The 25,358-nt window shown below is 34.3% G+C and overlaps 2 protein-coding genes across 2 annotated transcripts; both read left to right on the forward strand.

The window, feature by feature from the left end:
• Positions 1 to 12,001: 12,001 nt before the first annotated feature.
• On the forward strand, positions 12,002 to 13,881 carry LOC147276142 (sulfate/thiosulfate import ATP-binding protein, putative (DUF506)). Its single transcript, XM_086254790.1, has one exon. It carries the CDS (start codon positions 12,175 to 12,177, stop codon positions 13,108 to 13,110), a length of 936 nt encoding a protein of 311 aa, XP_086110916.1. The 5' UTR covers positions 12,002 to 12,174; the 3' UTR covers positions 13,111 to 13,881.
• Positions 13,882 to 19,983: 6,102 nt separating this feature from the next.
• Positions 19,984 to 22,462, forward strand: LOC147276143 (GEM-like protein 2). Its single transcript, XM_086254975.1, has 4 exons — positions 19,984 to 20,293; positions 20,562 to 20,663; positions 21,181 to 21,449; positions 22,162 to 22,462. The coding sequence occupies exons 1-4, from the start codon at positions 20,179 to 20,181 to the stop codon at positions 22,363 to 22,365; spliced, it is 690 nt and encodes a 229-aa protein (XP_086111101.1). The 5' UTR covers positions 19,984 to 20,178; the 3' UTR covers positions 22,366 to 22,462.
• The last annotated feature ends 2,896 nt before the right edge of the window (positions 22,463 to 25,358 follow it).

Genomic DNA, 25,358 nt, shown 5'->3' on the forward strand with positions numbered 1-25,358 from the left:
GTGGTTAGGGGTTGGTCAATGATTGAAATAAAATGGGGCAAGTCGGCAGTTAACCCGGATTTGGTCGGGTTCACATAACAGGCGGAGTCCAGAGAGTCTGGTTCAAACTTGAATTGCTCACACAACACCAACTCGATCGGTTTCTAAGAAATACAAGAGAAGCTCAAAGCACTGCTTCCTATAATATAACTTTAGGATGCAATATTAGCAAAAGCCAGCATTGTATTGGTTTTGTATATTGCCAATCTTTTAGGTCCATTATTTGTTTTGCTAGCTAGAAAATGGTTTCGCTTGTACTAGAAATTATAAAAATAATGATATTAATTTGGTTCATGATTAAAATCAAGCTGTTATGAATATGTTGATGATGAATATTGGACATATCCATGCCCTACCTACTAATCATTTTATAACATAAAGAGCTTTTAGTAATTAGTAATGTAATTTGTTTTGAGAAATTACAAATCTGCTGTGATTACTTTCAATGAACACCATGAAAGAAAATACCAAACCTGTTTTAGATACCAATATGCCCAATTAAGTACCATGTCTTATAATTTTGATCAACCCATTAATTTTTTAGAAATTGTCCATTTTGTCATATATTTTTTAAGTTGAACACCACAATACTCATTGCTGATCAGCCTGATCCACTAGCATTTATGTATGCAGCTAGGAATTCAAACCCTTTTGGACTTGATAGTCCAAAATTTTTCATTCAAAGAAAAACCATGCCTGACCCGGCATTGCAATCACTACTCACTAGTGATCAGTAGTCACCTTCCATACCAATATCATACATGGAACATATTTATGGTGTGCCCAACTACATATATATACGGAGACCCATTTCGATTAATATGTGAACCGACATTTGAAAATATCAAAATTAGTTTTGAATTAACAACTTCTGACAACAAGCTAAGAAATTAAGAAAAATAAGTTTAAAAAAATGTACAACAAAAGATTAGCACCAATGACAGTGGTATGTGTACTATGTCACATGGCCTGGTTTTACATTTCCACCATTAAAAATACATGAAAATAATTGTGGTAGTAGCTAGTTAATAGCTTAATGATAATAATTTATACGAATTAATTAATTGTATATGTGAGTTTGAAATGTGGTCAAAACCTAATTAAATCTTGCTGCTACTTTATCACTTTCGTGACATGGTTAACCAGGCAACCACACCGCCCTATCTACCAACAAGATAGCCATTTATTCCTGTGTGCTACTTTGCTGGTCTCTCATAAATTATTCGATCTTCAACAATTTGTTCAAAGATTTTGTGTCAAATCTGTACTAGCTAGTATACCCTAGAAATTGTTAGAACAATGAACATGTGTGGAAAACAATCACCTCCAGCTATCATATAATTGGCATGTCATTTTCAACTTGTTGAATTCCCTTTTGCATCATGGCCAAAAAAAAAAAAGAATGCCCTTTTGCATGGCTTATAAGTTATATATATAGTCATAAGTGTAGATATATATTTTGTTGGAAAGGGAAAGGCTTAAAGTTAGTGATAACTTATAACTCGAAATTGGTAGAATATATAATAGGAATAAATTTTTTTTCAAGTCTAAAGCAATAAGTACAGACTGTACAGTGATAAAACAGATCACAGGCTGAAAAATATGATCCATTGCATCTAGCTAGAGATCTCATTTTTAATTAGTAGAGAGGTGTGGCTACCAACTCATTTATATCATATCTAGCTAGAGCGCATAGCTGATCCACCATTATTTAGATGATGTAATTAGATTGCTCTTTAATTAATTTCTAAATTCATATGATTGTTCGAGGAAGTTCATCTTAATTCATCTTTTCAAAACTATTATATATATGATTTTTATTTTCTGAGAAAAGACAAATTGTTTTAGGTCATTATTTTAATTTATATATACGAAACAGAGTATATTGTAGGCTCTTATCAGAAATCCATTGCTAATCATGGTTGTTAGAACAGTTATCATTATATATATAATGTAATTTTCCTTTGGCCAAGGTTTATTGGAAAGTATAACTTAAGTCGTTTATTTGATTGCAAACAAAAAACCATTTTTTTTTTCTTGTAACCATCAAGGCCATATATATATTATGTCTATCTATTTTTAGTTGATTTAAATCTAATTCAGGAACTAATTAATTAATTAATTAAATGGCTTTTAGGCCAAGCCAAATTAATGAAGTAGGCTTCGATTCTAAACACATCAAGCATTACAGGGAAAGCTTATTGAATAGAAATTGCTTGTGTCACTAATTTGTACATTATGTGCATATTGTAAGCACACTTATGCAGCATGAATGAACATAGTGAATAATCATGTTTTGATTGGCCGGTGCCTTGTCTTTATTGCATAAGTGCAAAGACAAAAACAAGAGTTTTATAATGTAACTCTAGTCATCGAAAATATATATTCCCATTTTAATTAATCAACCTATCATAGCTACATTTTCCAAATCATCACTTCACCACTCATCATATTGCATGTCCTAATTATTTATGGCTCACAAATAATTTGCATGGAATTGCTGCAATGTAGTGATCGAGCGTGCATAAAACTCATAGCTTAAGTGCTAGAACACTTATGAGCTATATTAAATGTTGTATGAGTTGTATAGCCCGACCCAATTTATTTTTCTTTGTAAATTTTTGTCCTATATTACTTTCAATTTTTTTAAAAGCACTACTAATGGGAGCAAGTTTATTAGGAAATGATCAGAAGGATGCATGTACTTGTAAAACTAGCATATAGGATCATTAGGGCCGGTCCGAGGATTTAGGTGGCCCTAGGCAAGAAAAAAATTTGAGGCCCTTTGCCCATTCAATAACTAAAATTAATTAACCAAAAAATCAATAAGCAATTTATCAATTTAATAAGAGAAATTAAAAAAATAGAACTGATTTGAATTAATTGAGAATCTTTAAGTATACAAAAGCTGAAGTCAGTTTTAAAGATAACTAATACATGTAGCAAGTTTTAGGCTGTAAGTAGCAAGCTTCTTGGCAATCTATATTCCAAATTCTCTGCTAACAAACCTTTGTTACCAAATTAGAGAGCTTTTTTACTCCTCGATATTAATTAAAGGAAGCAAAGTGTAAAGCAATTAAGAAGAATAGTCGAATGGATAAAGGAGACCCTGGACTATGAGATTGAGAGTGATGAAGAAGAATGAATAGTTGACAAGGAATAGTTAGAGAAGGAAGATGATTAAAGGAATAGTCGATGAATGAAGAAGGCTTAAACTAAAAATAGAAGTAGTAAAAAAGGTTTTTTTTTTTTTTTTTAATCAAGAAGTCCAACTTAGAAGTTAGAAGCCCTTTGGGTGGGTGGGCCCTAGGCGGTCGCCCAGCTCGCCTACTCTCAGGGCCGGCCCTGAGGGTCATGACAGCAACAAATTAAAATAATAAATAAAATGTAATAAATTAACATTGAATTTTGAGAGTATGAATTATATTGCGCATATATATATGCAAACAAATGATTTACGTAATGAATTGGTTTTCTCTTGCTTTTGGTCTGTCCCTTGTCTTGTACTTGGCACTACATATAGAAAGTAAGCCCAAATATAAAATCACACCCACAAGTAAGCAACAAAAATATATCCATGTTTAATAACAGATGCCTTTCTCATAGGAAAAAAAAAAAAAAGAACAGATGACTTTAGTTTAAGCCACCAGAGAGAGAGAGAGAGAGAGAGAGAGAGAGAGAGAGAGTTTAATAAATGGGTTGACAGATGATGCTGGTGGAGTGCTGTAGTTATATATGTTTTCATTATTTTAATTATTATTACTAATTAAAGAAGTATAAATGAATTAATTAATAAAGAGTAGAGTACCCCTTTTCATAAATATTCATTTGCTTTGTTTGCATTCAATATTTTGTCGAAAACCAGAAGTTGTGAAACAAGCGGCGTAATAATAAAAAAAAAAAAAAAGAAGAAAGAATTCATGTTCCTACAGCCTACGCGAGGTTGGCATCATTCTCCCAAAAAAACAACCTAGCTAGCTCCATATACCCCCAGTGAATTCTCAACTTTAATTACTTAATTAATATAAGAAATAAGTACTCTATACTACACTTTACTTATTGTTTGTAACATGTAATACACATATTTAAAATATTTAACAATCATGTTACTTTGAGAGTGGATTGGTTACTCATTTCTTGGTACCAGTTTGGTATAGGCTTTTTATCTTAGCCATCCAAGCAATCCAATGGTTACTAATTTTTTAATTTTTCAAAACTCTCTTAAACTCTCTCACGTATTTTTCTCCCTCATTTCTGAAATTTATCTTCTCTTTCATCACTCTATTTCTCTCTCCCCAAGCACTCTCTCTCTGTTCTCTCTTGCTCTCTCTCGCTGCAACTTTCCTCGACCCCGTGTGTGTGCATCCGGCCATGAATGGCGACGAGAGGACCACCCCTGAGTTCCTCTCTCTTCCCTCTTCATCTATGTGAGCTCGGAACACCCAGTAACCCCCAAACCCGATCGGAGCCCTGATGTTGACTCTGATCTCGGCCTTGTCGCAACGTTGCTGAAGAACAAGTCAAGTTCCTCACTATAACAACGCCTAGAAAGTTATTGGGGAAGCCAACTCCAGCCTCATGTCTTCCTTATCAGTAGTAGGTTCTTGATTTTTTTTGTTTAGTTCAGTTTCTGAAACTGTAGAAAACTGCAGTTTCTAGAACTGCAAGTAAACTGAAACTGTATAAACTGCAATTTCTGAAACTGTAAAAACTGTAATTTCTGGAACTACAAATGAACTGAAACTGCAGTTTATTGGAGTTGCAGACTTACAGTTGCAGTTACTAACTGCAGGTGAAACTGCAGTTTATTGGAGTTGCGGACTTGCAGTTTCAGCTTCCGTTTCCGTTTTTTGGTGATGCGTTGATGCTGATATTTTGGAAAGTGTCTATATGTTATGTTTTTGTTATGTCTTTTTTTGGATGGTATTTTGGGATCTAGTGGTGGTGTGATGTCCACAAATGAAGAATGAGTTTGTGGTAGTTGGTCAGCAAAGGAAGAATGAGGCTTTAGGTGGTTTTGATTAATAAAATTAGATGCCAATATCAGTATATTAACGGACTCTTAAGATAAAATCTTACTTTATTTTATTTATTATTATTATTATTTTTTCAATATTATAGCATAACTTTTTTTTTTTTTGGCCAACTATATTATGGCAGAACTGAGTTCGTCTTTATAATGCATATTGGTGACTTTATGATCATATGGTAAGGTAAGCATGGGCTGGTTTTGTTCCAAATGAAACCAAACCATGCACTGATATGCTGGTCCAAATCAAACTACTTATCGTTCTAATCAGTTTTTAAATTTGATAATCGAAACCAAGTCAAGCATTGTCCATGGGGACACTTCAGCTCTGCCTTTAATTCCAATATCATACTCTATCGAAGTTAGCAATATACACAAAGCGGTGCATCTCTGACAATATTAAACATTATTTAAACAAAACAAAATTGAAACATTAATGACCAAGAAAGCTTGACAATTGCTTCAGAGAGAAACATATAGTTTATATAAATGTTTAAAAATCAGGTATGGAAGTTGAAGATTAGTTTCCCAAAATCAAGTAATAAGCTCGACAATTGCTAAGCACTCTAAGAAACGAAATTGAGTGTGTTTTGAGAGTGAGATGGAGAAAATATACAGAGAAAATTTGAACAGACAATGGGAAATAGAAATAACATTTAAATGTGTATTGCCCCCCTCCCCCTAATAAAAAAAAAAAAAAAAAAGTTGAGTGTGTTTTGAGGAAATCCTTCAGATTTGGCCGAATGTCATTTTTGGTACCTGTACTTTTAAGAAATTTTCACTTTGGTCCTGTACTTTTATTTTTAACGATTTTGGTCATGTACTTTCTATACATTAGCAATTAACTCTAAATAGTTAATATCACTTAAATTGTTGACATAAAATCTAACATGGAAGCACGTGCTTCGCACATGAGTGGTATTTCGAACATTTTAGTCCACCTAAATGCCTATATAATCTCATATCCACCATTTAATATAATTTTGATGTTGAAATTTCTTATTTTTCCAAACTAATTGCTTTCAATGGCGGGTATGGTCGTGCATAGACATCCAGGTGTAATAAGATGTCCGAAATGCCACTCACATGCAAAGACGTTAGATTTTTTATCATCAATTTAAACAAAGTTAAGGATTTGGATTTAATTGCTATTGTATCGGAAGTACATGACTGAAATTGCTAAAATTAAAAGAACAAGACTAAAATGAAAATTTCATGAAAGTACAGGGACCAAAAATATCATTTGGCCTTGAGATTTTGTCTTAAAATTGGCCGGGCTAACCTTAATTTGTGGGTTGCTATATTTTGTTAACCCAAATAAGCTTAAACCCATAAGTTTGAGGATGAGTTTTTCCGGCCTAACAAAGCATGCAAAGAAGCCTCTTGTTCAGCCACTTGATCCCGAGGATTACTTTGAGTTGGGCTAAACTTAAACTAAGCCCAGCCCATATACAAAGTTGGAGGGAGCTGCTTTTAAATCTTTGCCAAGCAAAGATAGCTTAACATATTGGCAGAGAAAATTTAGCCCAAAAGGTTTCTGGAACTATCAGGCAGAGTTTGATTTTGAATGTGTTTGAAATCGGATGAATTTCTGTTTTGGAGGATAGGTGTCTATACTATTATTATACCAATATCAGAGCAGATGCTATAAACAATGAGCCAAACTTTATTTGATGTTCAATATAGGATTGGAGTACTTCAACAATATCAAAATTTGGCCCAATCCCATTCATCCTCAAATTTACTCCATCCACAAAGTGTTGCAAATTGGGACTCACAAATAATCTGACACAAATTGGGCCCCTCTTTCTTAGTCCTAATTCAATTGAACTCCTCTTTTAAAATTGTAACATTGAAATTGGAAAACACCATAAGAACATTAGCTTCAACCTGCAGTTATTTTTTTTTTTTTTGTTCAATCAAATCTTATTTGTATTCTTAATATTGCAGACTTGGATCCTCTCTAGTCTCTACCGATCCCATGCTTATGAGAATAATAGTGAATTTAGCTATGTCGTTCATCCGAACTCATGAATCTATTAATTTTTTTTTTATTATTATTTTTTTTTACAAGGAGAGAGTTTGGTTTTTTGTTTGTCTGAGGTTAAACACTAATATATTTCATCGTTTCTCCATTAGCCATCGCCGTCGACAAATCGTCCGAGACAATTGTCATTGGCCATCGCCGTTGTCAAATCGTCGGAAACAATTCTCATTGGTCGCCGTCGTGGACAAATTAAACCACTTTTTCGTTGGTCGTCGTTGTCATTGTCTCCTTCATTGCTCGTCGCTGTCATCGTCTCCTTCATTGCTCGTCGCCATCATTTTTACGAAAACTAATTCTATTTGGTTGTGCACTCGTGGGAATTCTCTGTGGCCACATATCTAACACTTTAGCATCCTTACTCCATAAGCATAGACGACAGAGATCCCAAGCTTAAGATCTACCCAAAATCTAAAATGAGAGAGAGTGGAAAAAAAAGAGGGAGAGAATAAAAACTAAATTCTGTTAGGACAGTATTTAGGTCACTCCTGCCCCATCTAACGGTCACCCTATTTTTTAAAATTTTGATCTAAAAAATGCCCGTAAATTATTAAAACTATTCATTTTTTTAGATAACTTATTAAAATCTTTACAAAAAATTAAATCAATCAAAAATCATTTGGTTATATAATTATTGTCAATTAAGTAGAAAAAATCGATGGTTTCCAATTAAAAAGTGATTTTTTGACTAAATTATTGATTTTTTTATATTTAATCGATAGCAATTATATAACCAAACAATTTTCAATTAAGTTGATTTTTGCATAAATGATCTATAATAAATGATCTATAAAGTGAACTGCTCCGATCATACACCAACATTACCAAAATTGTAATTTTAGGAGGTGAGATACCCCCAAAAGGTGACCCAAGTACTATCTATTATTTTATGGATAAAACATAAAAATATAGATTTATCTAAACTCAATTTGAAATTGGGATGAATTATTTTTAATATTTTAAGTTTTTTTTTTGGATCAAATGTAAGATTAAAATAACTTATGTGGCAATGTCGATCATGTCATTAGGGCACCAACTATTAAGGTACTCTAACAAATTAAATATCTATGGTAAGATAATAGTTGCTCTAACCATTTGTCCCACATTTTATTTTGAAAGTGACAAACTTTTGAGGAAGCAAATCCATATATATATATTAGTAAAAATACTTTGAGAAATGCTAGTTGTCTTCTCCTTTATGCATTTTATTTGTGTTTGTTCTCTTCTCATGTTCATTTTGCAATATAGTTTCATAATTGATTGAAATCATTTATTTTTCAAATCACCTTTTAAAGATTATTTATACAAAAAATTAACCAAATTGAAAAATCCTTTAGTTATCAATCTAATTGTTATAAAATAAATAAACAGTTTTGATAACAGTTATATTCACACTCTATTAAAATGAACAAAAAAAAAAAAAGAATGCACAAAAGGAGAATACAATTAACATTTCTCAAACACGTTTGCACTACTCATTTGCCTAATCCTAATCCCTTGAAAATATTCAATAAATATGAATATATCATTATCAAATTCGTTTTGGCCTTAAGAAACTAGGATCAACATTATCACCAATTACCCTCTGCCTGTCTGGTGCAATTGAAAAATCAACCTGCATGTGTTTGGGTTCATATCCCATATAGTGCCTGTGACTGTGTATATTCTATCCTGAATTCCTGATTGGTTATGCACGTACGCTCAAAAACAAGATTCGCTTTCAATCTTGTCAATAATTAGGATATTTAGTGTCGAAATCGTGTTCACATTTTTTGTTTTAGACTAATATAAGGAATCCGGTCCCATCCAACCCTCCATTTATTTGCTATATGCTATTGACGTGTACAGGTACTTGTGGCCCTTGTGCCATCAAAACTCAATCTATCTCAGAATATATTCCCTCTCAATTAATTGTAAAATGCCATTGATCTCCCACTATTTTAAATCATGTTGTTGTTTTTTACTTGCTAAAGTTTGTAATAAATTAATCATAAATTTAATTTTTGAAAGATTTTTAATTGCAAACTCAGTTCATTAAAAAAATTAAATTTTAGTCCAATTTATTTGTGTACGCGTAGGTAAAAATGAAAAAAATACACTACCGAGGGCTCGGCATGCCGAGCGCTTGATGGATCTACATTCATCTGCATTTGCATATTTTTATATTACAGATGCCATTTTTTTAGTTTACAGATATCTTTTTTAGGTTACAAATAACATGTTTTAGGTTGTGGATGCATGTTTTAGCTTGTAAACTCATTTTCCGAGCGCTTGGCAAGTCCCACTAAATACTAAGTGGACAATTTAAATTTCTATTTAAGTTTTGAGCCGACTTAGAAATCGGCTTAACTTTCTTTTTTATTTTGAATTTCTAATTAAAGTACCCTAAAATTAAATCAACTTCAACTTATCATGATCATCAGCCTAGCTAGCTAGCTTGAGCTGATGATGAAGTTAAATCTATCCATTGGTGATACCTAGCGTACGTACGTTATTGAAGCTATATTACTTTATATATAAAGAGATGTCCACTTTTTTCTTGAACCAATCAAATTAGTAATTAAACAGTTACTGTTACTGGTTGGAGGTCTTGGAAAGGGACAAGTATCTCCTATCCATTTTCCTACCATACTTGGTACAAGGCTAAAATCTTAGCCATTGAACTCATCTTTCTCTCCCTTCTTTTTCTCTTTCTACTCTCTCTTCAATGGCTAAGATTTTAGCCTTGTACCAAGCATGGTAGAGAAAATGGGTAGGGGATCTTTGTCCCTTGGAAAGTTCTTAATCCCCTATCTATTAAATTGGAGCAGCCGTAAAAACAAAAAGGAAAAGTTGTTGAAGATAATGATCCCAATTAATCGAAATAATAAACTCTGGTTAATTAACTTAATTGTAATTACTACCCTTCCCACTCACAAAGGGTCAGAAGGGTCAGAATGTAATTATATGTTCGATCGACTAAGATTGACAGAAAAATATCTCTGCATGTCGACATTCCTTATATACATATAATGCCTTTTTTTTGTTTTTTTTTTGTCATTTTTCAAGTAAAAAAGTGAACCCCTAAATAAGGAACGCTTTATTCACATCTAGCTAAAAGCAATCTAGCTAGCTAGCTCGCATTTCGTTCAGCTAGTTCACGATCTGCAAAATTGTCTTAATTTCCAATCCTTCTATTAAGGTAATTCAATTTTTTTTTTTTTTTTATGAAATTCATTTCACATTATATTTTATTGATCAAAATCATCTATTTTTCTGGTCATCATTAAATGATCATTTTTATAAAAATTTTGATAAATAAAAAATTATTTGACCGTTGATTCATAATTAAGGGTATCACTCCAGTCTTTATATATATATATATTTTTTTTTTTTTGTACAAGAGGAGCCGAAGCCCAAAAGAAAAACTTAAACAACTACAACTCTAAGACAAGGAGTACCAAGAGCATCAGCAAAAAGTAAAGAGCAAGTGCCTCAGGAGAGGGGAAATCAAACCAATGAACATCAAAATCCCTCGCCACATATATATATATATATTCTTCTACTATAGTAGCCACGTGTATATATATATATACACACACACTAGGGGTGGAATCGGTTCGGTAACGAAACTGATGTAGTTCAATCGACTACCGTACCGACATCGGTGATAAGGCCAGACTCGCAACCGCCATCGCCACCGACAAGTTCGGTTACCGACGACTTCGGTATCAGTGTTGGTCAGTCACATTCTCTCTCCTTTCTTTTCTTCTTCGAAAACATTGCCAAGTGCCAGCTCTATTATCTTCTTCTTCTCCAGCTCCTTCACTTGCAACACCGACGATGTTGCAACTGAGTAGTTTCAAGGAGGCAACACAACACCGGTGACATTGCAGGCTTGCAGGTAGGTGTTGTTGAGCTTAGCGGTCGACGGTGAGACACTGAGACGCTGACAAGCACACGAGAAGAAGAAGAAGCAGGTTGGTCGGTATCAATTTGCTGACAATTTGAGATTTCCAAACCACCACCGTAACCGATAAGGGTCGGTTCGGTAGAGAATCGCCGCCTGTTGGATCAATGTTCCGCCACCTCGATTTTTTTGGTTTGTTTTCGGCCGGTCGGATTCGATTTGTGGAAGACTTTTCCCAGCCCTAGTGTATATAATAATATTATATATATACACAATTCAGTCCAAATTTGTGTTGGACCACCTCCTCGTCAATATTCATTTTTTGACTCTAGCTTGTACTAGGGGTACGTGAACCTCAATTTTTATCCTCACCCTGTGAGAACACAAAAAATATAAAATATGGAACTAATTACAACATCAATTTGTGATTAATTCATTAAAACATGTACTACGTACGAAGAGTAGTTTAGAATACTCGAATAATTCCCACTATCTCATGTTAGAATGTGAGATTAATCCCTAAAATCTAAAAGCAGTCCTATCCCCCTAATTTTATATACAAGAATCATATCCCATAGTCAATAGTTAATAGTTACTTTATGATACAGTTGATCATAAAAACTTGATGCACATCTCACTACCTACTACACTCTCTCTCTCTCACCCTTAAGTCCTTAACACCTACCAAGCGGCAGATAAGCCCAGCAGGCCCTACCTCAAGGCCAAGCCCATGACCCACACTCAAGCACGTGCCAATCTCATTGGAGACACTAATCAGTACTAGTGCTGACTAGTCCAACCGGTCATGAGCCTCCGCGTCGCACACACCAGAATAAACCACAGCAGGTGCCACTGGATATGCTTCCACGTGTACAGTCCCACTCGGATGCTTCCCCGTATATCCTCTAGTCTCTCCAGTTTTTAATCCCCAAACAGATAAAAGGCACATTTAACAAAAAAAAAAAAAACAATTTCAACTTTCTATCCGAATATTCCCAAATAAATTCCTCCCAACGCTTCTTTTCTGTTTTACTCAGCACCATATCCATTTCTATTTAAGCTTCTCACATATTCTCCTTCTTAATCAAATTCTCTCCAATTACAACACAGAGCCACTTCATGTGAAACAAGGTGATAAAGAAGTAAATAGTAGTGATCAGCTGAAATTATTCAATGGCGGCTTGTTTTGTTAGAACGAAGAGAGTCACTTACCCGCTCGACGATAAGGTCAAGGCTCGACTCGTCGGCGGAGACAACTCCGAACTCAGCTACGTCAGCAGCGGCAGCGAACATTCCGGAGACGACTCGCCCTGTCTCTCTGAACTCGTTCACGATTTCCTCCAAGAGGAAGAGGATGAAGCGACCTCCGGCACTCGGTCTCCGGACAACGACGACTCCGAGTCGGACAGAGTCGACTCGGTCTCCGACCGTACGGACGCGATCGAGTGCGTTCTGAGGTCGGCGGCCGGTGCTGGAAATGCGACGGACTCGTACGCGAAGCTGCTTCGTGCTCAGGTCTCCGAAGCGGTGGAGACGTTCTCGTGCCTGAGATCCAGCAAGTCCGCTCTGCAGCGAAGCGTGATGACATTTCTGAGAGGCTTAGGGCACAATGCGGCGATCTGCAAGACGAGCTGGACCTCCTCCGGCAGCCTCACCGCCGGCAGCTACGAGTTCATCGACGTCGTCGCGGCGGTCCAGCCGAGCTCCTCCACGTGGCAGAAGCGGTACTTCGTGGACCTCGACTTCGTCGCTGAGTTCGAGATCGCGCGGCCTTCGACTCAGTACTCGAGGCTCGTCCAATCACTCCCTATCGATTTCGTCGGAGGATCCGACGACCTGAAGCGGATCGTCCGAGTCATGTGCGACGCGGCCAAGAGATCGCTGAGGAGCAGAGAGCTCTCCGTGCCTCCGTGGAGAAAAAACCGTTACATGCAGAACAAGTGGTTCGGTCCGTATAAACGGACCGTCAATCCGGTTCCGGAGAAAAAACCATTCTCGCGAATCCCTCCCGCTTTCGCTCCGGTCTCTGGCGCTAACTGCCGTTTCGTTGGCTTCGACGACGCCGTATCGGACTCTACCGTCAACGGCCGCCTCTACGTCCGTACTTAGACGATTAGCAGGCGATGGATAGTTAGATATAAAATTAAATAAATGATAATTTTTTTATTAGTGTACATTTTTGTTTGTTAGTGTAAAAAGTGAATTAATAAAGAAAAACATGGTGTTACGCGGCAAATGCACATCGTGTACATTACGGCGCACCGTAAAGGTGTACCGCGAATGCAAACAAGAATGTCAAATTTTTGACGAATCTTGACTGTGATTCCTTGTATCGGACGGTTGGAAGATGAGGGCTCACCGTAAGACGTGGACGTTGGAGCTGGTGATCATTTTGAGGTGTGGAAGTTTTATCCTGATGAGGAGGACGAGGCGGTACCGTTTTAGTGAAGTTGCTTTCACGCCACCTGTGGGCAGTGGATGTGACAGGTGATGCCCAAAGAAATTGAAGATGGTTGGGACAGATGGCCTGTGAAACTGCAATCGTGGAATGGTGCAACAAATTTATGTGATGACTGATGAAGTGATGAGTGTGTATAAACGTGGACAGACAAGAAAGGAAAGTCGAGACGGTAGTTTGGGATTTGGATAAGGTTGTTTTCCTTTTTTAAATTTAATTAATTGTTGAAAAAGAAGGATTAGATAATGCAAACTATTTCTCACTCCTCCACTGGGTGCATGAGGTGCCCAACAATAGGTTGGTGCTCTATTGTGAAACTGAGGCCTAGCCCAGCCCAAAATCATTTAGTTTTTGAATGTATGGAGTTGTTTTCACACTCGGATTTCTCTTTTGTTTTCTTTCAATGGGGATGAATTTGTTTATGTTTTGGTTTGGTTAGAGGTTAGCAATTGGCCATTCATCATGCTATTCTCCTTTAATTTGTTTATGATACCTCCACAGTTACCATTTTTTATTTTGATTTTCTAAAACACCACAACATCTAACGTTTTATCACCACGTGTAAATTTGACTTTTATCATTTAGAATTCTGAATATGCTTTTATCATATAGAAAAATAGAGTTTATTCCTTCATCACCCTAAGATTTTGATTAAACCCTTATGTCTTCTTCAATTTTGATTGAACTACTTTGACTTCTCTCCCCATTATCAAATTCAGTCGGCCACTATACATTGAATGCCTAGTTATGTTCTTTAGGGCATCACATTGTATTGTATCCTCCATTTATTATATTTTTTATACTGTTAAATAAAATTAATATATTCTTTATACTGTATAATTTAATTATATACTAAAATCTAAACCCTAATACTCTATATACTCTATATACCATAATACTCTTTATACTTTATAATTTATACATTAAACCATATATACTCTATATTCTTTAGGATATTAGGTTTTAGACCCTTTAGGATACTTTTAATTATTTTTTATATAAAAATGAGTTTAAGGTTTAAAATAACTAAATGAAATCTCAAACTTTTTTTTTTCTTTCCAATTGCCCAAAGGCCCCAAACCCCCTCTTTTTTTTTTTTTTTCCCGTGCCTCTCTCTTCAGTCTTTTTATTTTTATTTTTTATCTTTCCTTCCTTTTTTCCTGTGCCTCTCACCCAGCCAAGCTTTGTTTTCACTGAGTTTAACAACCCAAATTTTGGCTTCTAGTAATTTTGTTACTTAAATTTTTCAAACTTGTTGTAAAGTTTGTTTAAAGGAATTAAAAATTTATTTAAGTTTATTTTAACTAACTTAGACCTTTGGTTGTGGTTTTAGAGCTTAGTTGTGTATAAATGAATTTTAGAAAATGAAAATTCAAGAATTTGGCAATTATTTTTTTTTTAGAATTAAATTATGAGAGTAGGATTTTTTATAATTTTTTGAAAGCAATTTGACTATTTTGAGGTCATAGGAAAGTAATACTCATCAATACGAGTCTGTAGAATTGTTCGGTGAATTATTTGGGGTCTCGAGTTATTTTTAGTGAATTTCTGAAGTTGGAGAAAATAAAAAATATAAAAATTTCAATAAATTTCAATAAATTTCGGTAAATTTGAAATTTTGACAAAATCTTCCCAAAAATTGTTAAACATGCGTTTCAATTTCGAAAACCCATAAAAACGAAATTTTCGACGAAAATTTTGAAATTTAATACCTTACTTGTAACTGGGTTAGACGTCTTAGGTGGTTTTATTGTTTTAATTGTTTATGAGTTGTTTATCTATTTGATCCACATATAAAAGGCAAATTACAAAACAACATCTTCACCATCCTCACTTCAATCCAATATTTATGAAATTTTAACTGAATAGGCTATTCAGCCCATCAAAATTGTGATTTAATCTATTTGGACTGAAGAGGTTGCTTGGCCATCATTATGATTATGAGCTTTGTGATAGATTTTTTCCTTTTGTGTCATACTTTATATTTAGATTAGTAAAACTAATTCTACTTATTGTTGTGATATTTTATAATCTTAATAGTTGGTTTTATTCAACGATCCATATAGCGACATAATATAATCCATATTAATCATGCACATCATATAATACCCATAAAAAAATTATGCCTATAAGAAAGAGCATGTGTCATTTTGCAATCTTGAATTATTTTCACTTTTGACTAAACATATCACATATATGACTAACCAACCAAATCAAAAACTACTGGTGAAAAAAATAGTAAAAAGTATAGTATTCCACTGCCAGGATTCAAACCCATTTGTTGTCAATAGCGTCATTTTAAATTGTGCTACAGCAGATTTGGGTGCTTATTGAATGAGTAAAAAATAATTAAATGTTAACAAATGAAATAGTATGCTTTATTGACTAACCAACGAAAAACAATTGGTGGAAACAATAGTAAGAAAGTAAAATGTTTTCCGCTGTCGGGATTCGAACCCGGTTATCGAAATTAACCAAGCATTATTGTGCTACAGCGGATTTGATATTTGTTAAATGAGTAAAAATTTATTTAATTGCTATCAAACAATGACTAATCAACCAAAAAAAGACTATTGGGGAAAAAAAATATTAAAATGTAAAAAAGAATTCCGCTGCCGGGAGTCGAACCCGGAAATTCACAATATCCATTTTATGATTTTAAGTTGTGCTACAGCGGACTTGAGTTGTTATACAATGAGTAAACAATGTTTTAAAACGCTATTGGTCAACATGCATTACTGTTTGAGTAGTAAAAGTAGTAATAAGCCTCTTGTTTTTTTGTACAATCATGAATCATCATCATCAGAAGAGGAAGATGAATTCCACAACAGCAATAATAGTCACTCTGAGTTCCCTCCTCTTCAAGGTACACAGCCTATGCCGGTATATATTTCTGTTGCTCTTGCTCTCTTGCTTCTCCTCTCATTTTCATCACAACCAACTTAATTTCTTTGCCTACTAGAAAATTTGTGTTTTTAGTTCGACCCATGTCATGATTAATTTCCTTTCATGTTTGTAGAAGATTGATCAATTTCAGTAATTCACCACATACTCTAGAGTTATAAGGACATGGACTATGTTGGGGTCACTTAAAAAAGAATTTTTTTTTTTTCTAGACATTACATTACCTAGTGGTCCATTTCCAGAGGAAAAGATGCTGGATGCATTGGGTTGGTGAGGTAAAAGGGTTTAAGATGCCACCAGAAGAGAAGAGCAGAGGTCATTGCTGACAATGTTTGGCATTACCATGAGAGATTTTGTACAATCATAACTGTTAGTTTCACTCAGTGGGTTTCATCCAACGATCCTTATTAATCATGTACATACCACAACAATCCAAGTTATGTTGTGCTACAGCGGATTTGATTGCTCGTTGAATGAATAAAAATCAATTTAACTGCTACCTAAAAAACAATAGACAAAATGCTTTACAGAAGAAGCACATATGAAAGCTATTCAGCCCATCAAAAATTGTCATTCAATCTATCTGGACTAAATATGTTGCTTGGCCATCATTATGATCATGATTTATTTAGGGAGAGTACTTATTGTTTAGTACTTTGTATTTACATTAGTAGGTTTAGTACTTATTGTTGTGGTGTTTTGTATTTTTTTTTTATATTGAAAGATAAACAAAGATAAGAATAATGGAGAGACGAAAATGAATGGGAGAAAAATATGAAAAAACTAAATAAAAAGATGGAGAGAAAGAAGATGAAGACACTAATTAAGGGGAAGTTGAGATTGAGATGGGACGACGAATGAGGGGAAACTAAAAAAAAATCCTATTCAATTTGGTTCAATATATGAACTAATAAACTCTTTTGTGGGTGAAAACCAAATTTGGTCGGTTTGCCGATTCAATTGGCCATCATTATGAGCATAATTTTTCTTAATGAGACATGGAATTCAACCAAACAATTGTTGCGATGTTTTGTAATCTTAGCTAGTTGACTTTATCCGTTAGTTTTAAAGAACGTTTTTTATTAATTATGCACATCTTATACACACAAAAGTTATGCATATAAGAAACAACCTATGTCATCTTGCATTTTTGCACTAGGGATAACAATAATCCCCATCGAGTCGGGTCTCCGTTGAGTCGAGTCCCCAATGGGAACCCGACCCTATAGGGGACGATTTCGGGACAAAATGAGGATTGGGGATTGGGGATTTATATATCGGAGATGGTAAAGTCATCCCCAACCTGATAAGCTATATTTATTAGTTTTTTTTAAAATAAATAAATATATATATATATTGAAGTTATGAATGTCCATTTGTAATTATTTAGTGGTTTATTTTAAAGCTTAAGTTGTTGTTTTTATTACTTTTATTTGGTTTGTATGGATTTGTATTATTTGTATGGAGTTATATGTAATGGGGATTATATTTTGTAGATTTGCTATGAAACTTTGAACTTTATGAACTCTATTTTCTCAATCTATTGAAAAATATTTATATAATAGATGTTGTTTTAGTTGGTAATATTTTAATTGTAGTTGGAAAAGAAAATTTTAAACTCAAAATATATTTATTAAATATAATAGTTGGCATTAGTTGTTTTAAAAATGATTTTTGGCATTAAAAATAAAATTCAGAGATGTGGGGCGGAGATGACGAGGATTGCCCGCCCCAATTCTCAATAATTTTTAATGGGTATCAGGACGGGGATTTCCCGATAACTTTAAACAAGGATGGGGATGTCCCTGACATCCCTATTTTGCACGCTTGAATTATTTTCAGGTCCTGTTCCCAAATTTCCCATGCTTTAAGTTTACAAGTCCGCTAATCATATGACTAATCAACCAACAAAGACTATTGGGGAAAAAAAATATTAAAACGTTAAAAAACATTCCGCTGCCGGGAGTCGAACCCGGAAATTCACAATATCCAATATTAAGTTGTGCTACAGCAGACTTGAGTGTTCGTACAATAAGTAAAAACTATTTTAAACTCTATTGATGATCAATATGCTTTACAAATTTTTTTTTTTTGGGTACAATCAATATGCTTTACTTTTAAGCATTACGCTATCGAACAAAATACTCAAGAAGATTATACCTTCACAAATTCCTCTTTATGTTCTACATGAATTGCGAATTTAGGCTTCACCTTCTGTAATTCTGGAGTCATGATCTTCATCATAAAAAGAAGAGAAAGATAAATTCCACAACAACAATAATAGTCACTCTGGGTTCCTCCTCCTCAAGGCACACATCTAATGCCAGTATATATTTCTGTTGCTCTTGCTCTCTTGCTTCTCTTCTCATTTTCATCACAACCAACTTAATTTCTTTGCCTTCTATAAAATTTGTGTTTTTAGTTTGACCCATGTTATGATTTCCTTTAATGTTTGTAGAAGATTGATCAATTTAAGTAATTCACATGGTATTATATATAATCAAACACATACTCTAGACTTATAAGGACATGGACTATGTTGGGTCATTTTTTTAAAAAAAAAATCAACAAATTTCTAGACATTACATTACCTAGTAGTCCATTTTCAATGAAAAAGATGCTGGATGCATTGGGTTAGTCACTAGAAGAGCAGAGGCGTTAGTTTCACTCCATGAATTTCATCTAACGATCCTTATTAATCATGTACATCTTATGCACACAAAAGTTATCCTTCTAAAAGAGAACTACGTCACCTACTCATCTTGCACTCTTTAGTTATTTTCACTAATGAACCAAAACAAAGACTATTGGTGAAAAAACAGCAAAAATAAAAAGTGTTCCGCTGTCTGGAGTCGAACCCGATACCTCGCAATTCCGAGTTATGTTGTACTACAACGGATTTGATCGCTTGTAGAATGAATAAAAATCAATTTAAATGCTACCTAAAAAACAATAGACAATATGCTTTACTGAAGAAGCACATATGAAAGGCAAATTACTAAACCAATATTTCTGAAATTTGAACTGAATAAAGCTATTCAGCCCATCCCAATCTATTTGGACTAAATACGTTGCTTGGCCATCATTATGATCATGATCCCTCTTAATGAGAGAGAGAGAGAGAGAGAGAGTTCTTATTGTTGTGATGTTTTGTTATTCTGTTTTTTTGAAAAATAAAAAAATTTAAAAGTACCCCATTTTATTTAGGTAATAAGAAGGGACGTTTTGTAATTTTAGTTGTTAGATTCATCCAGTATATGATCGACTAACCAACCGAACAAAAATTATTAGTGAAAAAAAGATAAACGATATTTAAACTCTACTTTTCTACTACGAATAAACTCATTTTAAACGGGCGGGCCATTGTACACTTCCAATTATGGCCTACAGCAGATTTTTTTTTTTTTTGGGGTCGAAACAGAAGACTTGATCAACCGTTGAATGAGTAAAAAGCTATTTAAATATATTGAGCAATATGTTGTAAAAGTGTAAAACCATCGGTGAAAAAAATAGTAAAAACTAAAACCAAAAATGTATTCCGCTGCCGGGAGTCGAACCCGGAAGATCACAATATCCAAATTAAGTTGTGCTACAGCGGACCTGAGTGTTTGTTTGATGAGTAAAATTTATTTTAAAGACTATCGATGAATATGCTTTACTTTTAAGCATTACCCTCCATTGATTCCTCTCCCATGTTCTCACATGAATTGTGAATTTGGGCTTCACCATCTGTAGTTTTGGAGTCTTGATCATCATCATCAGAAGAAGAAGCTGAATTTGTGGAGCTGGAAACGAGCCTCATATACAACAACAACATGAGTAGTCACTCTGAGTTCCCTCCTCCTCAAGGCACAGCCTATGCCACTGACAACAACAACAATCCTTATGTCCACTATTCCTCTGTTCCCACATCGAATTCATCTACCAAGCGTTACTATTTCTGTTGCTCTCTCTTGCTTCTTTTCATTTTGGGATTTTTTTTTTTTAATTAACCAAGTTTTTAAGAAATTCGTGTTTTCAGTTTGACCCATGTCATGATTTTCTGTCAAGATTGTAGAATATTGGTCAATTTCAGTTATTTCCATGGTATCATTATCAAACACAAGCTGTCTGTAGAGTTATAAGGACATAGGCTGTGTTGGGTCATATTTTTTTTTTCTTCAATTTTCTGAAAAAAGTACATTACTTGGTGGTCCAGGTCCAATGGATAAGATGCTCGAGGCATTGGGTCAGTGTGGTAAAAGAGTTGAATTTGCCACTAGAAGAGCAGAGGCCATTGCAGACAATGTCTGGCATCACCGTGAGTTACTCTCTTTTTTAAACTCCTATGTTGCTCCAATATGCTTTTCAAAGTAAAAGAAGAAGAAGAAGAAGAAGAAAAATGTCAATTGTTATAACTAAAATTACTTTTTTGGTAGAGCCAGGTAAATCCACATGATATTGTTGAGCCATTAGCTGCATAGTTGCTCATGTTGTACACATTCCTCGTTTTCGAGAATTTGAGAATTGTATGATAGTTCAGTCTTAAAGGGCACTATTGAATGTATTGTTGAGGGGTTCTCATTGCATTCTTATCCCATTTCAAATATTTCTTCACTCTAATTTAGAAAGGAAAACTCTCTTTCCCATTGCACTGCAGAGGAACTCAGTTATGTTCCATATTTCTTTTGATAAGGGTCACTTTTCATCTTATATGACTTTAACCTTGGACCTGGCATTGTATTGTATCCCCCATTGAATTAAATCACTTAATTGATCTTTGTCTCAGATATACATGTAGCCTAGATTATAACATGTCTTGGGATTTTGCTTAACAGTCAAAATCAGTCCTAGTCTGGCCGATGCAGCAATGGCAAGGCTTAATCATGGGACAAAGGTGCTTAGTACTGGAGGGAATGATAAAGTATTCCAGGAAACATTTGAGAATATGCCAGGAGAGAAACTCTTACATTCCTATGCTTGCTATCTCTCAACTTCTAATGGACCTGTGATCGGGGTGCTATATATTTCCAATAAAAGAATAGCCTTTTGTAGTGATTTCTGTTACTACTTCTCCCCAGGGCATCCAAATTTGGCATATTACAAGGTAGATTTTCAATTCCACATAGAAATTCTTATGTCTTTTGTGTAGCTTAAAATGTAACATGCATTTCCAAGTTTTCAACAGGGTAGCTTCTGTCTTCAACCCTTCATTATTTTAACTATTACTATAATTTCGGGTTTTTAATAAGCATAGGGGGAAAAAATAAGAAGAGAAATTTTGAGATTACATTGAAACTGAATTCTGATATTGCACCAACTATTTCTGATAGGCACAAATTGTCTTATTTATGTTAGTTGAGAAATGGGGAAGGAAAATTGAAGTCTCAAAATGAGTGTGTGTTACACTTTCCTGTTAAAACGTTGTCTCATATGATTTGTAATCAATCCCTCCTTGTATTGTTAAGATGCAAATTTTTTCTTACCCTTACCTTCAAGCAGCCCATCACTATTCACTACCAAATCCTTGGACTCGAAGTTTTAAATTATTCATGAGTCTCAGGCTGATGAGCTTGCCAAGGCCTCAACCGAGACCTCCGCCAATCCCAGCTTCAGAACTATGTCCTTTTAAGGCTTTGGCCACAAGCCCACCAATGGATTGGTTGTGTCTTTGGTATTATTAGCTTTTTGTGGCCAACCTTTGGTATTATTAGCTTAACTAGAGTTAAAGCAGGAATTGACTCTTGACATGTGCATCTACTATTTTCTTTAATGAAGCATTAATATCTGATTACTTCAATTAATTGCTTGAAATGTAGGTGGTGGTTCAGCTTGATCAGTTAAGAACAGTTAATCCCTCTGCAAACAGATGGAACCCTTCAGAGAAATATATACACATTGTCACAAGGGATGGCCATGAATTCTGGTTCATGGGGTTTATATCATATGACAAGGCCCTCAGAAATCTAAGCAAAGTTGTAACCCCATCTCAGAACACTTGTGGTGGATCTCCACAATTCTAGTGCATAGTATTAGTATCCCCCTCTCCCCATGTATCTCAAAATATCTGAAATTAATTTAGACTTATTCGGGTGCAACGTAACACCCGTTAAACTTCAACTGTACGTATTCCTACCTTAAAATTATGTAGTAGTGGGGCTGTCTGTTGGTAGTTGTTCTTCTTTTAAAAATCTTTCTTTTTTTGGTAGTGGAAATTATTGACGGCAGGGAAAGCTTCCCCATCTGTCTCTGCTGTATATTTGTGTGGTATTGAAAAGACTTAATTATCGATTTACCACCCAAAACTGTAATTCATTCCCACTTTACCACCTGAAAGTTTTTTTGTCTCAGATTACCACCTGTAACTTACATCTGTGTCCCATTTTACCTTGTTCCGTCAACAATTCCGTTAATGCTGACGATCTGGCCGTTAATGCTGACGTGGCGTGCTAGATGTGCGCCACGTGTCACATCTTTTTTTTATTTTTCGCATTTTTTTTATTTTTATAAACTTTGAAAATTAATTAAAAATAGCTCCGAACTCAGAAAAATACACGAAAAATTCCAACGGACTCGTCTTGACTAGCACTAATTTACTATAAGGTTAAATTACCAATTTGCCCTCTAAAAATTTCCAAAAAAATTAGAAAGTCCAAATTTATTTCTAAAAAATTAAAATAAATTTTCTTCTATTAAATAAATTCTAGAATTTTCTTAAACTCTTGGACAAATTCTCAAAAATATTTTGAAAAATAACCAAAATCCTATTTTAGAGAATTATTTTGAGACTTTACAGAAATTATAGAATTTTTCTAGAATTTATTTTATAGGGAATTTTATTTTCCTCTAAGACCGAGAGGTCTTTTGGGTAGCAAGTGTTCACGAGAAATGTATTGTTAGTTTTTAGAAAACTAACGGTGCAGACCTCATATTTTTTGGAGTTCGGGAGATTATTTTATGAATTTCCAAAGAATTTAGAGTATTTTAATTTTCTAGAAATAAATTTAGACTTTCCAAATTTTTTGGAAATTTTTAGAGGGAAAATTGGCATTTTGACCCTATAGTAAATTAGTACTAGTCAAGACAAGTCAGTAGGAATTTTTCGTGTATTTTTCTAAGCTCGGAGCTATTTTTAATTAATTTTCAAAGTTTATAAAAATAGAAAAATCAAAAAAATCAAAAAATACAAAAAAAGATGTGACACGTGGCGCACATCCAGCGCGCCACGTCAGCATTAACAGAATTGTTGACGGAATAAGGTAAAATGGGACACGGGTGTAAGTTACAGGTGATAATCTGGGACAAAAAAACTTTCAGGTGGTAAAGTGGGAATGAGTTACAGTTTTGAGTGATAAATCGATAATTAAACCTATTGAAAATGACAAAGAAGTGTTTGGACACTTGGAGATGGTGGCATCACAAACAAAGACACACGTGGCAAAATGTATGGACGATGAGCCCTGTTTGGCACATCGGTGTTTAGAGGGGACCAATATGTGGTTGGTACTTGGTTCATTCCTTTGAGGCGCGAGAGCGATGGGTCCGCATGCACTGGTCATCATTCATATGTGCGGTGAGGTGGTATTTGTGACAAAGGCTCAGTCGCTCTTATGGGGTTACTCTTGTCTACGTGTCATGCCCACTCCATCTCAATTTCATCAATCCATTCAATCTTAGCGGTATATTATAAATCAAATTAAAGGTTTATATTTGATTCATACACGACTAAAGTGTTCACTACTTTTTACTTGTATACTCTTAAATTTTCATATAACTAAGATTAAAAATTAAGTAAAAACAAGTATATAAAGATTCAACTGATGATTTTGATTTGTTTTGTGACTCCTCTTTATCTTTCCGAACCAAATACTACAACATATCTTTTTTGAACATACCAAAACTAAACTACAACTTAGAGAGTACACAAAGTTTATAATGGGTGATAAAGTTGAGTGTAGAGTGCTAAAAGTCTATTTTTAGCTTAGTGTTTCCAATACAAATCATATAATTTGGTCTTAATTATTTTTAAAAATAATGTTAGGTGGATCACATTTTTGAGCCATATTATAGACTAAATTACTAACAGAGGTGGAATCAGGAGATATGATATATAATGTGATATCATTCATAAGCCATCTTAATTCTCTAAGGGATAATTATCAACAGTTCTCATCTTGAATTACTTCTTTCAAATTTTTAATATCATTGTTTATGGGCTATGGCCCTAACCCTGATCTCAGCTCCCAGTTGATCCAAACAATTAAATTGTTGTCCTTAGTTAAAAACGAAGATATGTAGTTTAGGAGGTGAGCAATGCGGACAAGAAAGTGACAATGAAGTTCATGTGCATTAACAGGGGGGGTGTTATAGTATTTCATCATATAAACATTATTGGTGTAAGAATGGCCGGCAATGTTTTTTTAAGAGACTGTTAATATAAATTATTAATTAAGTTGTAACTAAATTTATAATCTGTGTCAAGAGAATATCACCCTTTATAGAGTAAAATGAACGGTTATGGACATTTATATACATTTGTCTCGGGAGTTGGAAGACCAAAAGTAGAAAAAAATTGTAGTTTTTGGATTACAGTACTGCTACACTTATCATATTTTTATACCACAATTTCATACTATCTTACATGACATTCATATAATGGACACTAAAAATTAAAAAATAAAACCTAAAAAAGAAAAAGAAAATATCATTCCAGTAAAGTAATGACACATCAAGTGAAATACAAATGTGAGAAAAAAAATATAGGACAACTAACATTATTGTTTGGATTATGCATTCAAATTGACAAAGCTTGGCCTAAAAGAAAACTACAGGATAAAGTAGTACAATAAGACAAATACACACAACTCTAGCATAAGAAAGAAAGAGAACAGAAACAAAGGACAGGAAATAATATAGAAAAGTAAATAAATAGGTACACTGAATAAAAAAAATTAAAAAATAATAAATAGAAGGCTAGGAGCACAACTGCCATCATAAATTTCGTGGGTTTGACTTT

This window comes from Dryas octopetala, chromosome 8 (genome assembly GCF_963921425.1).
Source record: "Dryas octopetala chromosome 8, drDryOcto1.1, whole genome shotgun sequence".
In the NCBI taxonomy this organism is placed as follows: Eukaryota; Viridiplantae; Streptophyta; class Magnoliopsida; order Rosales; family Rosaceae; genus Dryas; species Dryas octopetala.

Excerpts from the sequence above, each read along its gene's own strand:
- LOC147276142 (XM_086254790.1), top strand. The coding sequence starts at position 12,175 with ATGGCGGCTTGTTTTGTTAGAACGAAGAGAGTCACTTACCCGCTCGAC.
- LOC147276143 (XM_086254975.1), top strand. The coding sequence starts at position 20,179 with ATGAGTAGTCACTCTGAGTTCCCTCCTCCTCAAGGCACAGCCTATGCC. Across the intron at positions 20,664-21,180 it reads AGACAATGTCTGGCATCACC|TCAAAATCAGTCCTAGTCTG; the intron begins GTGAGTTACTCT and ends TTTGCTTAACAG. Across the intron at positions 21,450-22,161 it reads CAAATTTGGCATATTACAAG|GTGGTGGTTCAGCTTGATCA; the intron begins GTAGATTTTCAA and ends CTTGAAATGTAG.